At 45.5% G+C, this 24886-nt stretch overlaps 1 protein-coding gene across 1 annotated transcript; it reads right to left on the bottom strand.

The window, feature by feature from the left end:
* Positions 1-24082, bottom strand: SERPINA6 (serpin family A member 6). The gene is made up of 5 exons (XM_068991523.1): positions 24035-24082; positions 11091-11719; positions 5833-6103; positions 1874-2021; positions 1-264 (listed from the first exon to the last, which is right to left on the bottom strand). The coding sequence occupies exons 2-5, from the start codon at positions 11698-11700 to the stop codon at positions 1-3; spliced, it is 1293 nt and encodes a 430-aa protein (XP_068847624.1). The 5' UTR covers positions 11701-11719; positions 24035-24082.
* Between the last annotated feature and the right edge of the window lie 804 nt (positions 24083-24886).

Consider the following 24886-nt stretch of genomic DNA (forward strand, 5'->3'; position numbering starts at 1 on the left):
TTAGGGGGAGCCCTCCCACCCCTTTCTGTGGGCTCTGGGTGCCCGCGTCAGACGCAGCTTGGCTCCTGGGAGTGCACCTTCGGTCGGATTCACAACCTTGCCCAGGAAGAGGCTGCTCCACGTGAAGTCGTCGAAGATCATGATGATGAAGGGCCGGTTGAAGCGGAGGGTGAGCGGCCCGGGCGCTGCGCTCACGCTGACCCGGGTCGGGGCGGCTGCCCCCAAGCCCTTCTCATCGACCTGCAGCACGGCCTTGTGGACCACCTGGTGGGAACAGATCCGGCGAGGAGGATGAGTACCGGCTGCATGGGCGGAGCTTTCTGAGCTCCGCCGCCTCAGCTCCTCCCACCCTCGGTTTTCTGGACGGCGAAGCTGTGGCTCAGAGAAGGGCACTTACTGATTCCTCATCTATGCGGCAGCCCCCGGACTAGCGCCGGAATCTGTCCACCCCCCGGACCCAGGTCACACCTGGGCTGCCTCCCTAGAAAATCGGCAGGTGGAGCCCACCAACGGAGAGAGAAGGACTTGGGGCTGAAACTGGAGCTCAGCATCCATACTGGGCGTCCCTTACTGGGTCCTGCGCTGGTGGACGGAGACCTCGTTCCCTCTTCACTTTGCCGGTAAATACGAGGGTTCGATTTATGCAAAAGGGTTGTACCCACTCTGTAGGGGAAAGGGTCACCTGTGACTTCTCAAACATCCCTAGTTATAATCAAAATTAGAAGATATTCTCAAGCCGGTAAAACTCCTGAGTGGCTTGTATCAAAAGCCTTGGACAGATCAGAACTGGCTGATTAAATAACACCACCTATGGGATAGGATGGCTTCCCTGGTGGCTCAGTGGTAAAGAATCTGCCTGCCAATGCAGGAGATGCAGGTTCGATTCCTGGGTGGGGAAGAGCCCCTGGAGAAGAAAATGGCAACCCACTCCAGTATTCTTGCTGGGGAAATCCCATGGACAGAGGAGCCTAGCGGGCTCCATGGAGCTGCAAGGAGTCAGACATAACTTAGCAACTAAACAACAACAACGAAGGGACAGGACTCTCCTAGATGGAGCAGCTGGGAATCAGAGGCTCAGAGCACTCTGAAATGAGGCCCACGTGGCTAGGGAGAAGCTGAGCTGGGCTAGGAACCCCTGCAGTGTGTCCTGGGAATATGAGGTTTTGAGTCGTATGTTAGCCTGTTTACTGCCTCTGTGACCTTGATGAGTCATTCACTCTCCCAGAGATTCCTCCTCTGAGAAACTGGGGTTGCAGCCACCTTGTAAGGTGGTAGCGGTCTGACTGAGTCCTTCACACACAGGCACTGCTGAGCGCATACTGTGTGCCAGGCATCACAGTGGTCAAAGACTGCGTGTATGAGGGCAGGGGCTTCTCTCACTCTCCTGACCCCCCCCCCCTTCTTTTTTTGTCATCCACAGGATGGTAAGACCCTGCGAGGGCAGGGCCACATCTGAGGCATCTCTAGTGTCTAGCCCAGGTGGGGACACATAGAACTTGGTCTGTAGTATTTCTGAATGAGTGACAGAACCTAAAGCTGAAGGATGGAGATTCAGTGTGATCTCATGCAGACCCTTCCTTTTGCTAGCAGTCCTGCCGTGACGACTTTGTCTTCTGCAGAGCCCCTCTGTGTGGCCTGGCAGAACAGGTGGACGCTGGACTGTGCTGCTGCTTTGTCCCCAGCTTCCTGTGTGACCTTAGGGAGGTCACGTTCCTGCTGAGCCTCCGTTTAGCCTGTTGTAAACTGGAGGCTTGGAGAAGACCTCTCAGCCTGGGGTCTAGTGACCTGTTCATGGATGGGCTCTGTGTTGCTTATTATTATTTGTACTGTGAATTTTGGTAGAGGGGGAAGGAGGGGCTGTAAAGACACCTACCTTTGACACCTTCGGCAGGGCCTCTTGGGTGATGCCTGAGAAATGTGTCCGGTTGCTGAGCAAGTCTGCAATGCCCATATCCCCCATGATGCCCCCGAGGTCGTAGGCTCCAGAGATGGAGATCTTTGGGATGTACAGGTCCACCTGGCTGCTCGAGTAAGCAGATGGGGTTAGACTTTCCTGGGCTGGGCCTGATCAGCCAGACTCCTGTTTCCCCTGCGATGCCCCTGCCTCCCTGCTGGACCTGCTGTTTGGGGACAGAGGAGGGGACAGAGCAGGAGGCAGGATCTGCCTCTCCCTGCAACACACAAGCAGCTTCTTCTTTGGACCTCTGAATTGCAAAGTCCTTTCTTCTCAGCTCTTTCTTGGAGCTGATTCCACTCAATCCAGCTAAACTCTTGGACCCTGAAGGAAAGAATCCCTAAAGAAATCCTTGTGGACAAGAGAAATAAAAGCAAAAATGAAAAATAGGATCAAACACAACAGAAGTTTTTGCACAGCAATGGAAACCATAAACAAAATGAAAAGACAACCTATGGGGTGGGAGCAAATATTTGCAAATCATGCTACCAACAAGGGCTTAATTTCCAAACTATACAAACAGCTCATGCAACTCAATATCAAAAAACCAAATAACTCAATCGAAAAAATGGACAGAAGACCTCTATAGACATTTTCCCCAAAAAGACATTCAGATGGCTAACAGGCACATGAAAAGATGCTCAACACTGCTAATTATTAGAGATATGCAAATCAAAACCACACTGAGACATCACCACACACTAGTCAGAATGGCCATCATTTAAAAAGTCTGTGAATAACAAGTCTGTAAATGCTAGAGAGGGCATGGAGAAAAGGAAACCTTCCTACAGTGTTGGTGGGAATAGAAGTTGGTTTAGCCACTGTGGAAAACAGTATGAAGTTTCCTTAAAACATTAAAAAGTTATCATATGATCCATCAATCCCACCCCTGGGCATATATCCAGAGAAAACCCTTAATTTGAAAGGATGGCTGTACCTCTATGTTCATTGTAGCGTTCTTTACAGTAGACAACACACCTTAAGTGTCCTTCAACAGATGAATGGATAAAGAAGATGTGGTATATATATGCAATGGAATATTAGTCAGCCATGAAAAAGAGAGAATTAATGCCATTTTCAGCAACATGGATGGACCCAGAGAATATCATACTAAGTGAAATGTCAGATAGCAAAAGGCAAATACTATATGATATAATTTATATGTGGAATCTAAAAATAATACAAATGAATTCATTTATAAGGCAGAAAGAGTCTCACAGACATAGAAAACAAACATTGTTACCAAAAGGGAAGGGGTGGGAGGGATGAATTAGGAGTATGGGATTAACAGATACACCCTGCCATATGTATTAGATAAACAACAAGGATTTACTCTATAGCACAGGTGACTGTATTCATTATCTTGTAATAACCTATAGTGGAAAAGAATGATAGAAGGATATATATAACTGAATCACTTTGCTGTACACCTGAAACTAACACAATATTGCATATCAACTGTACTTTAATTTTAAAAAGAAAAAAAAAAAAGTCCTGTGGAACTGCAAGCATCCCCTGGGAGAAATGGAGTGGAGGGAGCAGGCAGCTGGGAGCAGCGGTCCTGGCCCCAGCTGTGCTGCTAATGCTGTGTGGCTTTAGCCAAGTCCCATCCCTCTCTGTGCTTGTCCTCATCTACACCACACGGGGGAGAGAAGATGCCTGAAACCCTGAAGTCAGTGATAAGGCCCACGCTGTCCGTTGTGGAAGGGAAGGCTGGAGAGCTGCTCTGCACTGAGCACAAGCCACCCTGGGGAGGCCTGGAGGCTGCCAACCTGGGGAACTGAGGAGGAGCCCAAGGCCAACGAGCTGTGGGACTTCTCTTGATGAGCAGTGGCAGCAGAAGGTAAGGGAGGCAGTCCCATACCAGGCAGCTCCTGGCTCACCTTCCTGACCTCCTATACCTCACCTAGTCTGCGCAACCTTACAAAGTGGAGTCAACATCTTCAATTTCCAGATTGAGAGACTGAATCTCAGAAGCTGAGGAATTTCTCCAGAGTCACACCCCTGGGAAGCAGCAGGACTGTGAAGAAACCAGGACTTGTTGCCTTGGAGCCCCACTGCCCTACCCCGAGAGCTGTGCCCATGACCTGCCGGCAGCGGGCAGGTGACAGCTGAGCAAGGGGACCCGGGGGAAGGCTCTTGTGAGAGCACCTTGTGAGTAGGGCTCAGGGGCTTCCAGTGGGAGGTGGGGTGTCAGCTGGGCTCTGAAGGATGCTGAGCTCAGATCCACTGGAGAGCATGGTGGGGAAGGGGTAGTGATGCTGGGAGTGGTGAAAAGTGAGAAGTGACCACGTGAGTGTGGAGGTGAGGAGCCGTGGGTGACATCATTGGAATAAAGTAGATGCCCAATCACATATGATGTCTAAAGGTGCAAAGTTTTACCTTGAATGTTTATTTTTAAAAAATCTAGATGAAAATGGCATGTGTTACTGGTGAATGTTGTTTTAAAGTATTTTAGTTTAGAGATTATTTTTGGAGTAAAGAGAAAGGGTATCCTTTGTCTAATTTTCAATACATCAGGGTTTAGAATTTGAATCACAGAGTATTATCACCACCTGGTGGGACTGTACCTGAATTACAGGGTCCCTTCGAGGGGTGAGGGTGAGGGAGGGAGGGATGGGATGGTTGACCAGAAAAACTGGCAAATGGGTCCCAACTATTAACCAAACATGTGGGGCTTCCCCAGTGGCTCAAGCAGTAACGAATCCACTGCAATGCAGGAGACATGGGTTTGATCCTTATGTTAGGATGATCTCCTGGAGGAGGAAATGGCAAGCCATGCCAGTATTCTTGGCTGGAAAATCCCATGGAGAGAGGAACCTGGCATTCAGGGGGTTGCAAAGAGTCAGACACGACTGAGCACATGATGGGTGGATGGATGGATGGACCAAACATGGGCTCACAAGCACACACACTGAAGGGAGGGATGGTTGGTCCAAGGACACTAAGAATGCCTTCCATGGCCCCCATGTGGCTCTGGGGATCTCTCTGGAACACAGAGCTCTCTTCCCTGAAGGAGAATACCCTAGGACTTCCTGTCTACTCTGGAACTGGATTAACCTCTCCAGAAGCACCAGGACTCCGCAGCTCTCCAAGAGGATCATTTATAATAATAAAAAAAAAAAAACCCAAACCATGGAACACAAAGCCTTTGTCTATAACAAAGTAGAAGAGCTTCTTTCTAGATTTTTCTGCCGGCAAAATTCTTGGATTACCAAGTTCATCTGAGAGGGATTTGGCTTACCTCTGCTGCTGACGGTGCTCGGGTCCTGGCCTCCCTGACTTGGCTGGTGCTGTTACCTCTTCCACCTGTGATCCTGGGGTGCTTTGTGCTAACTGAACTTCTACTCAGGCTTAAGGCTCAGTTCAAAGTGAAAGCCTTCCGCTCTGTAGCCCCTTCCCCAGTTTCCTGGGGCAGAGTCCAGTTTCCTACACTCCTTCAGGTTTTATACATTATGCCTCTCCTTCCTTCTCTTGCTCTGACAGCGCTTACATCACTGTACCACTAATAATTCCACTAAAATCTGCTTCCTTCTCTAGAGTACATCCCTTCTGCTTAGCCTAGTGTGTCGTACATAGCAGTTGCTTCCACATATGGATACTGAATGACTGGATGGATGAATGAAGGACATGGTGATTAACTTAATCAGGACAACTTCCTGATTAAGAAGGACCCCTCTTTGTGGAATGCCCCAGAGCATCCCTGTGTCAATCAACAGGTGGATAAACAAGTGTGACTTCTAGGTCAGAGAACCCAGCACACAGGGAAACAATAAGCCCTGGAGGGCAAGTCTAGGGGTAGAAGGATAGCTAGATGGATCCCTTTTCTTCTCGCCCCACTTTCTGGGAACTGCAGAAACAGTTGGCTAAGGGCTTACCTCATGGTTAGGGACTTGGACCACCTCTGAATGGTGTCCCGGCTCAGCACGGTGATGACCGAGTCCATCTTCCCCTTGACTGGAAGCACGAAGAAGACAGTCTCATTGCCTGTATAGTCCAGCTGTACCAGCTGGCAGGGGAGCACCGAGTCATTCAGGTACTTGATGGTGTTCGACTGGAACATCATGGGCACCCGCACTGTGGTCGCCTCGTTCACATAGAAGTTCTCTTCTCTGGTGCTTTCCAGGTCGAAGGAGTGCACCCACATGCCTGGGGAGAGGAGGGGAGGGGAGGGGAGGAAACAGGCCTGTGACAGCAGGAGGAAGGCACAGCTTGGGTGGCATCAGCGCACCAGGGATGACCACCAAACAAATCAGGCAGTGGCCTCCTCAACCTGGAAGGTCCTCACCAGAGCTGCTGGAATTTTGTGCTAGGATGTGAAATTCCCAAAGGTGTAAACCTTGCTTCATCCTCCTTTGTGATACACTGCAGATTAGTATGCTTTCTGAGACTGACTTCTAAAAATGGGAGGAGAGAGAAAACAGAGAATGCCGGTCCTGGGATTTGGGAGTAGGATTCAGTACACTAGACTTTGGATCGAGTGGATCTTGGATTGGAGGGCTCTGAAGTAGTGCTGGGGGAACTGATCAACTATTCCATCCTCACCCCCTGATGTCCTGGCCACAGAAGCACAGCAGGCAGCCTGGTCACCCAGTCAGTCGTACCCACTTTCCTGCAGGCAGCTTCTCCCCTCCTGAGTGGCCCCAAGGGCCACAGCACATTTCCTAGAGACAGGATCAGGGTGAGATGAGTCCTTCAAGGTCTCAGACTCCCATCCCCACCTGGACTCATATCCCCTTCACCACATTCCAGCACAGCATCATGCAATTTGTTTGTTCCTCTTGTGATGGGGAACTCACTACTGTAATTGATGGTACTTTCCACTACTGGTCAATACTGATGGGAAGGAAATTGCTCCTTGTGAAAGTCACTCAGTCATGTCCAACTCTTTGCGACCCCATGGACTGTAGCCTGCCAGGCTCTTCCGTCTATGGAATTCACCAGGCAAGAATACTGGAGTGGATAACTGTTCCCTTCTCCAGGGGAATCTTCCTAACCCAGGGACTGAACCCAGATCTCCTGCATTGAAGGTGGATTATTTACATCTGAGCCACCAAAGCCTGCCTGATGGTAATGCCTGCCTGAGCCTGTTCAGCCCTTGAGTTTATTCCAAGAAACTCCAAGTCCTCTTGGAGATGACAGGTTTTTGGGTATTTAGACACGGGTTGAGTCTCACCAGGGCCTCTTTGGCTCTAGGTTATCTCACAGGTCTGGAGATGAATGAGGACCCTGAGTCCAGCAGACCCAAAGTGTTCTGGCTGCCCTTGACCTCCAACCCAGAAACCCTTGTGAAGTCACTGATTGCCACCTGAAGCTGCCTGAAAGTGGCCAGAGCATAGCTCCGAGAGACATTCTCCATCCATTCACCTGTGGGGTCTCTGGACCACGAGGCCAAGACTCTCGGTTCAGAGGCAGCCTCAGCACCCTGGAGGACATCTAAGGGAGATGATAGGCAGAAGCCAGAGAATGCAGGGTAATGAGCAATGGATGCAGATCCTGGAGACTCGGGGACTGTGCCTGGTCCATCTCCATGACTGAGGCTGTCTCACAGCACGTGAGATAGTCTATGGGCTCTCAAGCCATCCTCTGGGCTTACTTGGTGGCTCAGTGGTAAAGAATCTGCCTGCCAATGCAGGAGGCATGGGTTTGATCCCTGGGCCCAGCAGGTCCCCTGGAGAAAGAAATGGCGATGCACTCCAGTATTCTTGCCTGGGAAATCCCATGGACAGAGCAGCCTGACAGGCTACAGTCCATGGGGTTGCAAGAGTCAGACATGACTTAGTGACTAAACAAAAACAAAGGAAGTCTGGACTCCTCAGAATTAAAGGGGTGTGTGTTTTATGGCCAACTGCTCCAATTCACAGCCAAAAATATGTGGATGAAATATTTTTTAGAGCTAGGTTTTCCATACTTAAAAGTTTGCTGTGTGCTTTTTACTAAGTACTTCTTTTCTAGAAGCAAGTGTATCATATATCCAGCTTGGTAGAAAACCAAATTTAGAATGCCATCTAATTTCTACTTTAAAGGATTTTTCTTCTTGAAAATTCCTAGGAATTTATGAAGGGAAATTGGAGACAGCAAGGATGAGTCCCTGGAAGATCTTTTAACAATATTTCTAATGTTCTCTGAAAAAGAGCTGTTAAGACAGTTCACTAAGTAAGGAACATGCCAGGGACACTGTCCATGTCCCAAGTTTAGTGATGAGAGCTGCACCATTCTTCATTTGTATTATTATCCTGACTTGCTGGAAACATTTCAAAGTGTCTCTCAGCTTAAACAGGGGCTTGTTAATTAGCTTTGCTTTATCATAGAACATCTGTGTATAATCAAGCAACCCACACTCCTGTTAATGTCTGCTCTTCTTTCAGATGTTCAAACTATTTCTGATTTTATTACCAGGAGCTATTATTTCCTATCAACTCAGCCCCATTGCAGTCATGAGAATGCTTAGAAATTTTGAGAGCAAAGCCCTGTGTCAAATGGTACTCTGTCAGCCCCTGTCCTGCCAGCCATCTCTGTCTCCCTTAGGCTTCTACCGGTGTTGCAGAACTTCTATGCAACCACTGCTGAGTTCCTTGCATGTGCCAAGCACTATGCAAAGGCACTAGGGTGCCCAGGGAGCTGAGGATGCCATGCATGAGAGCACATAGTCTAGTGGGAGACATGGCCTGGAGAATTCATGCGAGCATCCAGGAACATTTCCAGGCAAAACATTCCTAGACTCCTTGGTCCTCCCATTGGCAGGTGTAAGGAATACTGTGTTTTGATTGGGATCACAAAAGATCCTGAATAGCCAAAGCCATATTGAGAAAGAAGAGAAAGCTGGAAGCATCACACCTCCTGATTTCAAACTGTATTATAAAGCTATAGTAATCAGAACTGTATGGTACAGGCATAAAAACAGACACATTGACCAATGGAACAGAACTGAAAGCCTAAAATAACCCCTCACATTTATAGTCAGCTAATATATAACAAGGGAACCAAGAATACTCAAGGGGAAAAAATAATCTCCTCAATAAATGGAGCTGAGAAAAGGATATTCATATAAAAAACAATGAAATTGAACACCTATCTCACACCATTCACAAACTTGAAATGTATTAAAGACTTAAACATAAGACCTGAAACCATAAAACTCCTAGAAGAAAATTTAGGGTAAAAAGAAGCTTTTTGACATTAATTTTAGCTGTGATTTTTTTTTAATAAGATAGCAAAAGCACAAGAAACAGAGGCAAAAATAAACCAATGGGATCACATCAAACCAGAAAGCTTCTGCATAGCAAAGGATATAGTCAGCAAAGTAAAAAGGTAACCTATGGAATGGAATTAAATATTTGCAAGACATATATTAGATAAAGGGAGTAATATCCAAAAAAAAAAAAAGAAACTCATCCAACTCAATATCAAAAGAAGCCTCAAATAATCAAATTTAAAACTGAGCAGAGGACTTGAATGGATATTTTTCCCCCCAAAGAAGATAAAATATGAATGGCCAATAAGTACAAGGAAATGTGCTTAACACCACTAACCACCAGGGAAATGCTAATCAAAATCACAATGAGATATTGCATCACACCTGTCAGAATGACTATTATTAAAAAGAAAACAAGTGCTGGTGAGGATGTGGGGAAAAGGATGTCGGGAACCCTTGTGCCTTGTTGGTGGGAATGTAAATTGGTGCAGCCATTATGGAAAACACTATGGAGGTTCCTCAAAAAATTAAAACTAGAACTACCGCATGATCCAGCAACTCCATTTCTAGGAATTGTCAGAAGGAATGAACCCACTATATTGAAGAGATACCTGCACTCCCATGTTCATTGAAGCATTATTCACAACAGCCATGTTTCCAAGATGTGGAAACAATTTAAGCGTCCACTGATGAATGAATAAAGAAAAGTGCATTTATGTTCACACACACACACACACACACACACACTGATTGGAATATTATTCAGCCCTTAAAAGAAGGAAATGTTGCCATTTGTGACAGCATGGATGAATCTTGAAGGCATTATGCTAAGTGAAATAAATCAGACAGAGAAAGACAAATACTGTACGCTGTCACTTACATGTGGGATCTAAAACTGTAGGACTTACAGAAACAGGGAATAGAATGATGGGAGAAATGGGTGAAGGTGGTCAAAGGTGCAAACTTCCAGTTACAAAATGAGTAAGTTTCAGGAATCGAATGTACAGCATGGTGACTATAATTAATAACACTGTAGGGGCTTCCCTGGTGCTCAGATGGTAAAGAATCTGCCTGCAATGTGGGAGCCCTAGGTTCAATTCCAGGGTTGGGAAGATCCCCTGGAGACGGGAATGGCAACCTACTCCAGTATTCTTGCCTGTAGAATCCCATGGGCAGAGGTGCCTGACAGGCTACAGTCCACGGGGTTGCAAAGAGTCATACATGACCGAGTGGCTAACACACCAACACTAACATAAACTTAAACGTTGCTAAGAGAGCAGATGTTAAAATTCTCAAAACACACACACAAGTAACGAGCCTAAAATTTGTGCTGTTTAAGCTACCAAAGTTTAGTATATCCTCAAGCTGCCTGTTCATAAAAATGATTGGGGGAGGGGGCCTTCTTAAAATTACAAATTCTAGAACATTCTTGCTGTAGTTTTGCTCCTGCAGATCTGGCACAGACACCAGGATCTGTCATTTTAACAGGCCTCCATGGTGATTTTTATGGACAGGCACTTTGGAAAATTTTGCTCCAAGTTGGTGAGGAGGGGCTGCGGTTTGACTGAGAGGGATCTTGGTCAGAGCTGGCTTGGGAAGTTGTTTAATAGGGTGTCTGGAAGTTCCTGAGAGTGTGGGCTGTCTGTCTGGTTCTAGGCTGTATTTTCAGCCCCTGCCCAAGTGCCTGACTCTCAGTCAGAGGCACTCAGAGGGTTCACGGTTACATGTCTGGCCCTTAAACCAACCTGCAAGAGCGTGGGCAAGCTGTTCTGAGTGTCATTTTAATCCTTGGTGAGGGTGATGTAATTCACTTTTCTAATAGGATCATGGTGAAGATGGAGACTCTTCAGACATGCATGTGCTTTGTAAGATCAAAGACTTTGCCTAAGAGTACACTCTGGGTTTTGATGGCTTTAACTGAATGGGATGGGTGAGGGGTACCTTTAAAAAAGATGTAGTTGACCAGGATGAACATGGCTGAGCTATCTGACTCCGAGAACAAGTCCACAATTTTCCCTTGTGTCTTATTCTTGATATACTCGTTGATCTGCCTGCTGGCTCCTGCCCAGTCCTGAAAATCTGTGGTCAAGGCCTCCAGCTCGTAGTAGTGCTTGGTGTCTGCTGAGAATGACTCCAGAAGCTCCAGGCTGTGGTCAAGGAACAAGGCATTGCCCATGGTCATTTCCAAGGTGGTGTTTGACTCCCTGAGGAGGTGGTGGAGATGCCGAAAGGCCTGGTGGATCTCAGCTTCGGACATCTCAGCGAGGCTGAAGCCCAGGCCTTGGAGAAGTTGCTCCCGTGTGTAGCCTCTGGCACCCAGGGACAGCATAGCTAAGGCCATGGAGATGCTCACAGGGGAGATGAAGACATTCTTGCCTGGAGCTGAGGCCGCTAAGTGCTTATACAGGGTAAAGGCAAAGTCAACATTGTTTGGAGCCAAGTCCCGGTGAGGGTTCCTTGTGCTCACGTCAGTGTCAGAGCCCTTAGCCTGAACGGTCCAGAGCCCACTGGTAGACAGCCAGAGGAGACAGGTGTACAGCGTGAGCAGCATTGTCCAGGATGGCCAGGTCCTGCAAAATCAGAGATGCTCATTAGATGATGCAGGTCCTCCAAGGCAGTGGGGCATGGTGAGCAGTAGGCGGAAGCCCTAGCAAAGACCCCACTCAAGCTCCAATTTCTTCTACATTGGCTGTATGACCTGGGGCAAGTCAGAACTCTGGGCCTTGATTTCCTCACCTGAAAGTGTGAATTGCACCTGCTGTGATTTTCAAATACCAAACCATGTGCCCAAAAGATTGCTTCACCAACAACAAGGTATAAAGGATTATTTTGATTTTATGTAGGCAGAATAGATGCTCAGAAAGGTTAAATACCCACTCAATTAATACATTCAAAGTACTGAAAGAAAAAAACTATCAGCCAAGAATACTCTATCAGTCAAAACTGTTCTTCAAAAGTGAGGAAGAAACTAAGACATTTCCAGATAAACAAAAGCTGCGGGAGCTTACCACTAGACCTCTCCTATGAGAAATGCTAGACGGTGTACTTCTGGTTAAAATGAAAGAACACCAGAAAGTAAATAGATGCTGTAAGAAGAAGTAAAGATCTCTGCAAAAGGTAAATACATGAGTAAGTATAAAAACTAGTATAGCTTTGACTTGTATTTCCACTTGTTTATGTTCTCTATACGATTTAAAAGAGTGATGCATAAAATGTAATTATTCATGTATCTTTTTGGACACAGAATGAATAAAGATGTAATTTGTGACTTATATAACTGAAAAGATGTGGGAATGGAACTATATAAGAGCAGTTTTGTATGTTATTGAAGATGATCTGGCATAAAGTCAAATGAGAGTGGTATAACTTTACCATATTAAATGTAATTTCCATTAAAACCCAAAAAGAAATAGTTATAGAGTGTGCACAGAGAGGGGCTTCTCTGCTAGCTCAGCTGGTAAAGAATCTGTCTGCAATGTGGGAGACCTGGGTTCAATCTGTGGGTTGGGAAGATCCCCTGAAGGAGGGCATGGCAACTCACACCAGTATTCTTGCCTGAAGGATCCCATGGACAGAGGAACCTGGCGGGCTACAGTCCATAGTGTCACAAGGAGTTGGACACGACTGAGCACAGCATAGCACATGCACAGAGGGAAGGGAGAAGGTAATTAAAATCCTTCCTTTGTATGAAGGAATATAAATCTTCCTATGTAATCCAGAAAATCAACTAAACACACACACAGAATATATTAGTAATGCAGGAAACAAAGGACAAAAAACCCATAAGGCATATAGAAAACAAATAGGAAAATGATCGAGTAGTTCCTCCGTATGAGTAATTAATGTAAATGGATACAATTCTCCAGTCAAAAGACAGAGATTGACAGAATGGATTTTAAAAAAAGAAACAACTATATGCTCACTACAAAAGATTCACTTTAGATCCAAAGGCACATATATGAAAATGAAAGAATGGAAAAAGATAATCCATGTCAATAGGCACCAAAAAAGAGTACAGCTAGCAGAAGAAAGGAAACAATAAAAATCAGAGCACAGATAAATAAATAGAAGTTAGAGAAAATCAATGAAGCCAAAATATAATATTTTATAGTATTGTAACAATATATTAGGATATAATTATAATAAAATCTAATCTTCAAAATGATTAACAAAATTGATAACCTTTAGCTAGACTAATTCGACAAAGAGAGAGAAGTCTCAGATTACCAAAAGCAAAAATGAAAGTAGGGGCATTATTACTTATCAGTTCAGTTCAGTTCATTCGCTCAGTCATGTCCGACTCTTTTCGACCCCATGGACTGCAGCATGCCAGGCTTCCCTGTCCATCACCAACTCCCTGAGTTTATTCAAACTCATGTCCATTGAGTTGGTGATACCATCCAACCATCTCATCATCTTCTGCCCCTTTCTCCTCCTGCCTTCAGTCTTTCCCAGCATCAGGGTCTTTTCAAATGAGTCAGATCTTCACATCAGGTGGCCAAAGTATTGGAGTTTCAGCTTCAGCATCAGTTCTTCCAGTGAATATTCAGGATTGATTTCCTTTAGGATGGACTGGTTGGATCTCCTTGCTGTCCAAGGGACTCTCTAACCCCACAGTTCAAAAGCAGCAATTCGTCAGTGCTCAGCTTTCTTTACAGTCCAACTCTCACATCCATACATGATTACTGGAAAAAACATAGCTTTGACTAGATGGACCTTTGTTGGAAAAGTAACATCTCTGCTTTTTAATATGCTGTCTAGGTTGGTCAAAGCTTTTCTCCCAAGGAGCAAGCGTCTTTTAATTTCACGGCTGCAGTCACCATCTGCAGTGATGTTGGAACCCAGAAAACTAAAGTCTGCCACTCTTTCCACTGTTTCCCCATCTATTTCCCATGAAGTGATGGGACTGGATGCCATGATCTTACTCTTCTGAATGTTGAGTTTTAAGCCAACTTTTTCACTCTCCTCTTTCATTTTCATCAAGAAGCTCTTTAGTTCTTCTTCACTTTCTACCATAAGTGTGGTGTCATCTACGTATCTGTGGTTTTTGATATGTCTCTTGGCAGTCTTGATTCCAGCTTGTGCTGCATCCAGCCTGGCATATCTCATGATGTACTCTGCATGTAAGTTAAATAAGCAGGGTGACACTTTACAGCCTTGGTGTACCCCTTTCCCAGTTTGGAAGCAGTCTGTTGGTCCATGTCCAGTTCTAAGTGTTTCTTCTTGATTTGCATACAGATTTCTCAGGAGGCAGATCAGGTCTGGTATTCCCATCTCTTGAAGAATTTTCGACAGTTTGTTGTGATCCACACAGTCAAAGGCTTTGGCATAGTCAATAAAGCAGAAATAGATGTTTTTCTGGTACTCTCTTGCTCTTTTGATGATCCAGCAGATGTTGGCAATTTGATCTCTTGTTCCTCTGCCTTTTCTAAATCCAGCCTGAATGTCTGGAAGTTCATGGTTCACATACTGTTGAAGCCTGGCTTGGAAAATGTTGAGCATTACTTTGCTATCATGTGAGATGAGTGCAATTGTGCAGGAGTTTGAGCATTCTTTGGCATTGCCTTTCTTTGGAATTGGAATGAAAACTGACCTTTTCCAGTCCTGTGGCCATTGCTGAGTTTTCCAAATTTGCTGGCATGTTGAGTGCACCACTTTTACAGCATCATCTTTTAGGATTTGAAATAACTCAACTGGAATTCCATCACCTCCACTAGCTTTGTTCATGGTGATGCTTCCTAAGGCTTCACATTGACTTCACATTCCAGGATGTCTGGCTCTAAGTGAGTGATCATACCATCGTAGTTATCTGGGCCATGAAGATTTTTCTTGTATAGTTCTGTGTATTCTTGCCACCTCTTCTTAATATCTTCTGCTTCTGTTATGTCTATACCATTTCTGTCTTTTATTGTGCCCATCTTTGCATGAAATTTTCCCTTGGTATCTCTAATTTTCTTGAAGAGATCTCTAGTCTTTCCCATTCTATTGTTTTTCTCTTCTTTGGATTGATCCCTGAGGAAGGCTTTCTTATCTCTCCTTACTATTCTTTGGAACTCTGCATCCAGATGGGTATATCTTTCTTTTCTCCTTTGTCTTTCATTTCTCTGCTTTTCACAGCTATTTGTAAGGCCTCCTCAAACAACTATTTTGCCTTTTTTGCATTTCTTTTCCTTGGGAATGGTCTTGATCACTGACTCCTGTACAATATCACGAACCTCCATCCATAGTTCTTCAGGCACTCTGTCTATCAGATCTAACCCCTCGAAGCTATTTGTCACTTTCACTGTATAATAATACCTTTATTGACTATGCCGAAGCCTTTGACTGAGTGAATCACACGAACTGTGGAAAATTCTTCATGAGGTGGGAATATCAGACCACCTGGCCTGCCTCCTGAGAAATCTGTATGTAGGTTAAGAAGCAACAGTTAGAACTGGACATGGAGCAACAGACTGGTTTCAAATTGGGAAAGGAGTATTGTCAAGGCTGTATATTGTCACCCTGCTTATTTAACTTATATGCAGAGTACATCATGAGAAGTGCTGGACTAGATGAAGCACAAGCTGGAATCAAGATTGCTGGGAGAAATATCAAAAACCACAGATATGTAGATGACACCAAACTTATGGCAGAAAGTGGAGAACAACTAAAAAGCCTCTTGATGAAAATGAAAGAGGAGAGTGAAAAAGTTGGCTTAAAACTCCACGTTCAGAAAACTAGGATCATGGCATCTGGTCCTATCACTTCATGGCAAATAGAAGGGGAAACAGTGGAAACAGTGACAGACGTTAGTTTTTTTGGCTCCAACATTACTGCTGATGGTGACTGCAGCTATAAAATTAAAGGACACTTGTTCCTTGGGAGAAAAGTTATGACACACCTAGACAGCATGTTAAAAAGCAGAGACATTACTTTTCCAACAAAGATCTGTCTAGTTTTTCCAGTAGTCACGTATGGATGTGAGAGTTGGACTATAAAGAAAGTTGAGCACTGAAAAACTGATACTTTTGAACTATGGAGTTGGAGAAGACTCTTGAGAGTCCCTTGCACAGCAAGGAGATTCAACCAGTCCATCCTAAAGGAAATCAATCCTGAATATTCATTGGAAGAACTGATGCTGAAGCTGAAACTCCAATACTTTGGCCACCTGATTTGAAAAACTGACTCATTTGATAAAGACCCTGATGCTGGGAAAGATTGAAGGCTGGCGGAGAAGGGGATGACTGAGGATGAGATGGTTGGATGGCTCAATAGACATGTGTTTGAGTAAGCTCCAGGAGTTGGTGATGGACACAGAGGCATGGTGTGCTTCAGTCCATGGGGTTGCAAAGAGTTGGACATGACTGAGCGACTGAACTGAACTGAACTGAACTGATACCTGAATGGTCTAGTGGTTTTCCCTAGTTTCTTGAATTTAAGTCTGAATTTGGCAATAAGGAGTTCAGGATCTGAGATACAGTCATCTCCGGGTCTTGTGTTTGCTCACTGTATGGAACTTCTCCATCTTTGGCTGCAAAAAATACAATCAATCTGATTTCTGTATTGACCATCTGGTGATGTCCATGTGTAGAGTCATCTCTTGTGTTGTTGGAAGAGGGTGTTTGCTATGACCAGTGCATTCTATTGGCAAAACTCTATTAGCCTTTGCCCTGCTTCATTCTCTATTCCAAGGTCAAATGTGCCTGTTACTCCAGGTATCTCTTGACTTCATACTTTTGCATTCCAGTTCCCTATAATGAAAAAGATATCTCTTTTGGTGTTAGTTCTAGAAGGTCTTGTAGGTCTTCATAGAACTATTCAACTTCAGCTTCTTCAGTATTACTGGTCGGGGCATAGATTTGGATTACTGTGATATTGAATGGTTTGCCTTGGAAATGAACCAAGATCATTGTCATTTTTGAGACTGCATCTAAGTACTGCATTTCAGACTCGTTTGTTGACTATGATGGCTACTCCATTTCTTCTAAGGGATTCCTGCCTGAAGTAGTAGATATAATGGTCATCTGAGTTAAATTCACCCATTCCAGTCTATTTTAGTTCACTGATTCCTAAAAGGTTGATATTCACTCTTGCCATCTCCTGTTTGACTGCTTCCAATTTGCCTTGATTAATGGACCTAACATTTCAGGTTCCTATGCAATATTGCTCTTTACAACATCAGACTTTACCTCCATCACCCATCACACCCACAACTGGGTGTTGTTTTTACTTTGACTCCATCTCTTCATTTTTTCTGGAGTTATTTCTCCACTGATCTCCAGTAGCATATTGGGCACCTACTGACCTGGGGTGTTCATCTTTCAGTGTCTTATCTTTTTGCCTTTTCATGCTGTTCATGGGGTTCTCAAAGCAAGAATACTGATGTGGTTTGCCATTCCTTTCTCCAGTGGACCACGTTTTTTCAGAACTCTCCACCATGACCTATCTGTCTTGGGTGGCCCTACATTGTGGCTCATAGTTTCATTGAATTAGACAAGGCTGTGGTCCATGTGATCAGATTGGTTAGTTTTCTGTGATTATGGTTTTCATTCTGTCTTCCCTCTGATGGAGAAGGATAAGAAGCTTATGGAAGCTTCCTAATGGGAGAGACTGACTGTGGGGGAAACTGGATCTTGATGGGTGGGGCCATGCTCAATAAATCTTTAATCCAATTTCTGTTGATGGGTGAGGCTATGTTCCCTCCCTGTTATTTGACCTGAGGCCAAACTACAGTGGAGGTAATGAAGATAATGGAGACCTCCTTCAAAAGGTCCCATGCAGGCACTGCTTCATTCAGTGCCCCCTACCCTGAAGGCCTTAGAAAGCATCACTACCAACAAAGCTAGTGGAGGTGATGGAATTCCAGTTGAACCGTTTCAAATCCTGAAAGATGATGCTGTGAAAGTGCTGCACTCAACATGCCAGCAAATTTGGAAAACTCAGCAGTGGCCACAGGACTGGAAAAGGTCAGTTTTCATTCCAATTCCAAAGAAAGGCAGTGCCAAAGAATGCTCAAACTACTGCACAATTGCACTCATCTCACATGATAGCAAAGTAATGCTCAAAATTCTCCAAGCCAGGCTTCAGCAATACGTGAACCGTGAACTCCCTGATGTTCAAGCTGGTTTTAGAAAAGGCAGAGGAACCAGAGATCAAATTGACAACATCCGCTGCATCATGGAAAAAGCAAGAGAGTTCCAGAAAAACATCTACTTCTGCTTTATTGACTATGCCAAAGCCTTTGACTGTGTGAATCACAATAAACTATGGAAAATTCTGAAAGAGATGGGAATACCAGACCACCTCACCTGCCTCTTGAGAAATCTGTATTCAGGTCAGGAAGCAACAGTTAGAACTGGACATGGAACAACAGACTGGTTCCAAATAGGGAAAGGAGTATGTCAAGGCTGTATATTGTCACCCTGCTTATTTAACTTCTATGCAGAGTACATCATGAGAAACGCCAGGCTGGAAGAAACACAAGCTGGAATCAAGATTGCCGGGAGAAATCTCAATAACCTCAGATATGCAGATGACACCACCCTTATGGCAGAAAGTGAAGAGGAACTAAAAAGCCTCTTGATGAAAGTGAAAGAGGAGAGTGAAAAAGTTGGCTGAAAGCCCAACATTCAGAAAACGAAGATCAGGGCATCTGGTCCCATCACTTCATGGGAAATAGATGGGGAAACAGTAGAAACAGTGTCAGACTTTATTTTGGGGGGCTCCAGAATCACTGCAGATGCTGACTGCAGCCATGAAATTAAAAGACACTTACTCCTTGGAAGGAAAGTTATGACCAACCTAGATAGTATATTCAAAAGCAGAGACATTACTTTGCCGACTAAGGCCCGTCTAGTCAAGGCTATGGTTTTTCCTGTGGTCACGTATGGATGTGAGAGTTGGACTATGAAGAAGGCTGAGTGCCGAAGAATTGATGCTTTTGAACTGTGGTGTTGGAGAAGACTCTTGAGAGTCCCTTGGACTGCAGGGAGATCCAACCAGTCCATTCTGAAGGAGATCAACCCTGGGATTTCTTTGGAAGGAATGATGCTAAAGCTGAAACTCCAGTACTTTGGCCACCTCATGCGAACAGTTGACTCATTGGAAAAGACTCTGATGCTGGGAGGGATTGGGGGCAGGAGGAGAAGGGGATGACAGAGGATGAGATGGCTGGATGGCATCACTGACTCGATGGACGTGTGTCTGAGTGAACTCCGGAGATGGTGATGGACAGGTAGGCCTGGCGTGCTGCGATTCATAGGGTCGCAAAGAGTCGGACATGATTGAGCGACTGAACTGAAGTGATACCACAGAAATTCTTTTAAAATTATGAGAATACTATGAAAAAATTGGAAGTTACACACCAAAAAACTGGACAACCTAGATGAAATGGAAAATTTATAGAAACACAAAACATACCAAAATTAAACCACAAATAAACAGAAAATCTGAATCGACCTTTAAGTAGTCAGGAAATTGAACCAGTTATTGAAAACCCCCCAACAAAGAAAAACCCAGATTATACAGCTTCAGTTTTGAATTCTACCAAACACTTAAAGAAGAATTTGCACAAATTCTCCTCAAACTTTTCCAAAATAACTGAAGAGGAGGGAATGCTTCTTAACTCATTCATTGCCCTGATACCAAAGGCAGACAAAGACACTATAAGAAAAGGAAACTACAGACAAATATTGTTTATGAACATTGAGTCAAAAACCCTCAACAAAATGTTAACAAGCAGGATTCAGCAGCGTAGTAGAAGGATTTTACACTATGTCAAGGTGGGATTAATTCCTGGAATGCAAGATCAGAATGGTCATCATCAGGAAATCTACAAACCATAAATGTTGGCGAGGGTGTGGAGAAAAGGGAACCCTCCTACAGTGTTGGTGGGAATGTAAATTGGTCCAGACTCTATGGAGAACAGTATGGAGGTTCCTTAAAAAACTAAAAATAGATCTCCCATATGAGGAGGGAATCCCATTCCTGACCATGTATCCAGAGAAAACCATAATTCAAAAAGATGCATACCCCAAGATTCACCAGAGCACTGTTTACAGTAGTCAGGACACGTCCTTTGACAGAGGAATGGATAAAGATATGGTACATATATACAATGGGATATCACTCAGCCATAGAAAGACTGAAATAATGCCATTTGCTTCAACATGGATGGACCAACAGACTGCCATACTGAGTGAAGTAAATCAGACACAGACAAAGCTCATATGGTATTCCTTATATATGGAATCTAAACAAATGAACTTACATAGGATCACAGATACAGAAAACACGCTTATGGTTACCCGGGGGAAAGTGAGGGAGAAGGGATAAATGGGGAGATTGGGATTAATATACATACACCACTATTATAAAATAACTAAGAAGTACCTACTGTATAGCACAGGAAACTCTACTCAATACTTCACAGTGAACTACATGGGAAAAGAATCTAAAAAGAGAGTGAATACTTGTGCATGTATAACTGATTCACTTTGCTGTACAGCAGAAATCAACACACCATTGTAAATCAACTATACTCCACTATAAACTTGAAATAAATAAAAAGTAAGGGGTATAATAATGATGAACAGCCAAATAAAGAGAGTAAGGCAAGGTCTGCTGCTGCTGCTGCTAAGTCGCTTCAGTCGTGTTCGACTCTGTGCAACCCCATAGACGGCAGCCCACCAGGCTCCCCCGTCTCTGGGATTCTCCAGGTAAGAATGCTAGATGGGCTGCCATTTCCTTCTCCAATGCATGAAAGTGAAAAGTGAAAGTGAAGTCTCTCAGTCGTGTCTGACTCTTAGCGAGCCCATGGACTGCAGCCCACCAGGCTCCTCCATCCATGGTATTTTCCAGGCAAGAGTACTGGAGTAGGGTGCCATTGCCTTCTCTGAAGGCAAGGTCTAGAGGGGTCTTAGGCACAGGGGCTCTTGTCCCTGTGGCTTGTATGTATACCACCCTCTCGCCATGTACATTCAGAAGCTCTCTGAACCCCACACCTTTGCCATGCTTATGGAGGCTTCATCACGTAGGTGGAATTGATCATGAACTTAATCTCCAACCCCTCGCCCTTTCCTGCAGGATGGGGCTGAAAGTTCCAAGTTCCAGTCATGACTTGGTCTTTCAGGTGACCAGCCACCATCCTGAGGTCATCCAGGAGGTCACCCAGCATCTCATTAGAGCAAAGGACACTGCTGTCACCCAGGAAATGCCAAGGGATTTCGGAGCTCTGCCTCAGGAAGCAGGGTCAAAGACCAAATACTCGAACAAAAGATGCTTCTCGCGTTCTTATCACTTAGGGAATTACAAGGGTTTTAGGAACTTGGTGCTAGGAACCAGGGGGCAGAGATCAGTATGTCTCCTGCATTGCAGGCAGATTCTTTACTGACGGAGCCACATGAGAGCCCTCCAACAGTCAAGTTCATAGAAACCCAAGATAGATTAGTGGTTAACAGCACTGGAGGGTGGGGAGTGGGGAAATGGAGAGTCAGGGTTTAATGGGTATAGTTTCAGTTTGTGATGATGAAAAAGTCCTGCAAATGGATGGTGGTGATGGTTATAGAGCAATGTGAATGTACCTGATACCAGAGAACTGCACACTTAAACCTGGTCGAAAGGCTCAATCTTTATATATCTTACCACAATAAAAAATTAATGATAAGCCATTAAAACGGTTTGGTATGATTCCAAAAAATACAGCCAAGGTCAGAATCAGTAAGCAGACACTCTATCTGCAAGGCCAGTGGTCCGAAGCCCTGTGCTTTATGGAATGCTCCCGTATTCCTATAAAGGAAGGATGCTTATAGGAGAAGCAGGTCCCCCTGCATCACCCCACCTACAGGACTAGCTATGTTGGGAGGGGGCTGGGAACCCACACTGAAACCAGTCCCCCAGGAGAATGCGTGCACACTGAGGGTGGGAGTCACTAGTCTGCTCCAGAACACACCCTGAGGCCCTTTCCTAGCCCACTGCAAACCCAGAACTTCATGAGAACCTCTCTTTGAGTCCCCTCAACACCCCCTGCCTGCCTCCCTCCACATGGTGGAAATACAATTCCTATTCCTGGCTACTCAGCTTTGATAAGAGCCTTGCCCCGTCCCTGCCCAGTTGCCTGTCTTACAGACAATCTCCATTTTCCCAGGTTTCACAGCAGACCAAGTCAGATGGAGATATCAGCACTATCTTTATGACCCAGGTGACCTGGGTTCACTGTTTAAACTCTGCCCGTTTCCTTGATATAAAATAGAGTTGATAACAACACCTATCCCTGGCCTGGCCCATTTGACCGTCTACATTTCTGGGGTCTGTCCTCTTCTCCAGTTCTAGGACACAGCCCAAAGTTGGGACTTGACATCCCTCCCAGTTTCCCCTCCTCCTCCACCTGATCTCCATGCCTCCTGCTCACCACCTGCCAACCTGTCTTTCCTCTGCAGCCAGGGCATGTTTCCAGAATCAAGTGGATGAGCCAGCCTCCTGCAGAAAAGCTGTCAGGGACTCCTGTTGCTCCCAGGCAGGGCTGATCCTCACTCACGTTGCCCAGAGAGTCCTGCCTCACCCCCCAACCCCAAATCTGGCCTGTTGAAATCTCAGTCATAGCAACACTGTGTCTCTTGGGGTGTCTTCCAAGCACGTACCAGACTTTCATCCCTCTGCCTGGGTCAGGCCAGGGAGGTCATTCCATTCTCCAATGTTTGCAAAGCCTGGCTCTGGCCTGAGAACTGGAGACAAAGATGGGCCAGTTCCAGTCCTGCCCCATGTGGCTCCACTCTGCCGTCTGTTGGCCTGTCCCCTCCCTGTCTTGCCTGGATCACCTCCTCACCTCCTCCAGGAATGCCTCCTCTGTGCTTCTGTCTGTCACTGCCCCTGTCAGACTGTAGTGAGATCTTTGCTTCAGTCCTGGCCATCTCCACACTCGTCTTTGGCCCCTACTTCGGCAAGGACCTGATGCAGTTCACAGCCTGGAATGGGATGGGCTTTCCCCCAATAGAAGTCCTCTCTTCCCTTCTCTTCCTGCTGTCTCTGAGATTTCACGCCTCATCCCCTCCTGTGCTAATCCTCCAAGATGGGGATTAAAACTCTACCCACCTCACAAGACTGTTGTGAATATCAGTCACAGCTGTTAACAATGACCTCACTTTCTGGGTCATCCTGGATCCATTGTACAGATGAGAAAATTGATGCCCAGGGAGTGAGAGCTGAAATCCCAAGCCCAGCCGTCTGTTTACATAGCTTGTGTTCTGCCTTCCTCTAGAGTGAAAACCCAGCAACGTAAAAATGCAGAGTATCAATATTATCCATGGATTTCATTCATGTATGTCCTCCTTGTCCCTCATTTTTGAAGTCACACATGCAGTACACACCCACTGTGTTCTCTATTTTTCTAGATGCTCTGTATAAGTCAGGCACAGTCCCAGGCCCTGTGCATTTAAACCTCAGACCATGCGCTGTAATGCTGGTAGTTCCATTCTGTCTGCAGGATCCTTGCCCCAGGTCATCCAGGGAGCAGGTGTGTGCAGCTCTGTAGGGTACAGTCTGTGCTGGGTCACCTGGGCACTGCCCTCCCCTGCCTGTGTCCCCCCCGCAGGGGTGCTCTATTGTGCTGATCCATCCCAGCTCTCAGACTCCATCTCAGAGGCTGTTAATGGCTGTCTGGCTGGCCTTAGGGGCATCGTGTAATAATTGCTGGGAATGGCTTTTAGCGCCGAGTCAACTCCTGCAAGACAGGAGCCCAGGAAAAATCAAAACCCCTGTGGGTGGCCCACAGACTCTGGAAAACCCTCTCTAGGGTTGTCTCCTATCACTGCTGGTTGCCCTAAGGCTTCATGCCCCATTAAAAAAAAAAAATTCAACTGAGCAAGACGCAGTCATGGGTTGCTTCTGGAGGCCGGGCAGCTGGTACTCACGGTCTGCAGTGGGCTCAGGCTGCAACTGCTGGCTTGGTCCTGCTGTCCTGGATCATGTCATGAGTACAGTAAGCCAGCAGGGCTGCTGCTGCTAAATCCTGTTGGTCAGCTTCCCAGCTGGTTAATGGTTAGAGGGGGGCCAGTGGCCTTCACCATTTGGTGGTCCCCTCCCCCCAGTCACTAACCAATGGGAGCCTTTTCCAGGAAATTTAAGTAAACACAGCAGTGCTGCAAATTAACTTTCTTCTGCATTCAATTCCCTGAGGTTTGATTTTTTAATAGCAAAATGCGGCTGGAGTTACGTCAGGGTTTGCGGTTGCCTGGGTGGCAGTGGGCGCAGAAGCCACAGGTGTCCTTAATTAGCATGATGGTGCTCACACCTGTGAAGAAGCAGGTGCTGAGCTTGGTCTGGGAATGAGTCCAGCCCAGAAGGTCCTACCTTCACGGGGGCCATAGTGTGAGGGAAAGATAGACGTGGAATAAAAGCAGTGGGAGGGCTTCCTGTGGATTAGCTCATTTAATCCTCATGACTCTGTGAAGCGATAGTATTATTATCACTCTTCTCCAGACGAGGAAACTGAGGCGCATGGAGCTTAACGGAGCTGCTCTTGAGATTCAAATACAAGACCATTCAACTCTGAAACCTAGCACCTTCCCTTCTCTCTTCCCCACATTTTTATTCATCAGCTCTCTTGACTGCAGATGACAGACCCAACTCAAATAGCTTTAAAGCAGGAAAGAATTTATACTGGGTCTCTTGAAGGATAATTCTGAGGTGTGAGGGCTTCAGGCCTGGCTGGATCCAGGAGTCTCAAGGTGGTCATTAAATCAATCTCTCTCTCTCTCTCTCTT

Source organism: Capricornis sumatraensis, chromosome 19 (genome assembly GCF_032405125.1).
Source record: "Capricornis sumatraensis isolate serow.1 chromosome 19, serow.2, whole genome shotgun sequence".
NCBI classification, from domain to species: Eukaryota; Metazoa; Chordata; class Mammalia; order Artiodactyla; family Bovidae; genus Capricornis; species Capricornis sumatraensis.

Coding starts and splice junctions, on each gene's coding strand:
- SERPINA6 (XM_068991523.1), bottom strand. CDS start 11,700: ATGCTGCTCACGCTGTACACCTGTCTCCTCTGGCTGTCTACCAGTGGG. Junction 6,104..11,090: donor CAACTACATCTTTTTTAAAG/GTACCCCTCACC, acceptor TCCTCTCCCCAG/GCATGTGGGTGCACTCCTTC. Junction 265..1,873: donor CCCTGCCGAAGGTGTCAAAG/GTAGGTGTCTTT, acceptor TGTTCCCACCAG/GTGGTCCACAAGGCCGTGCT.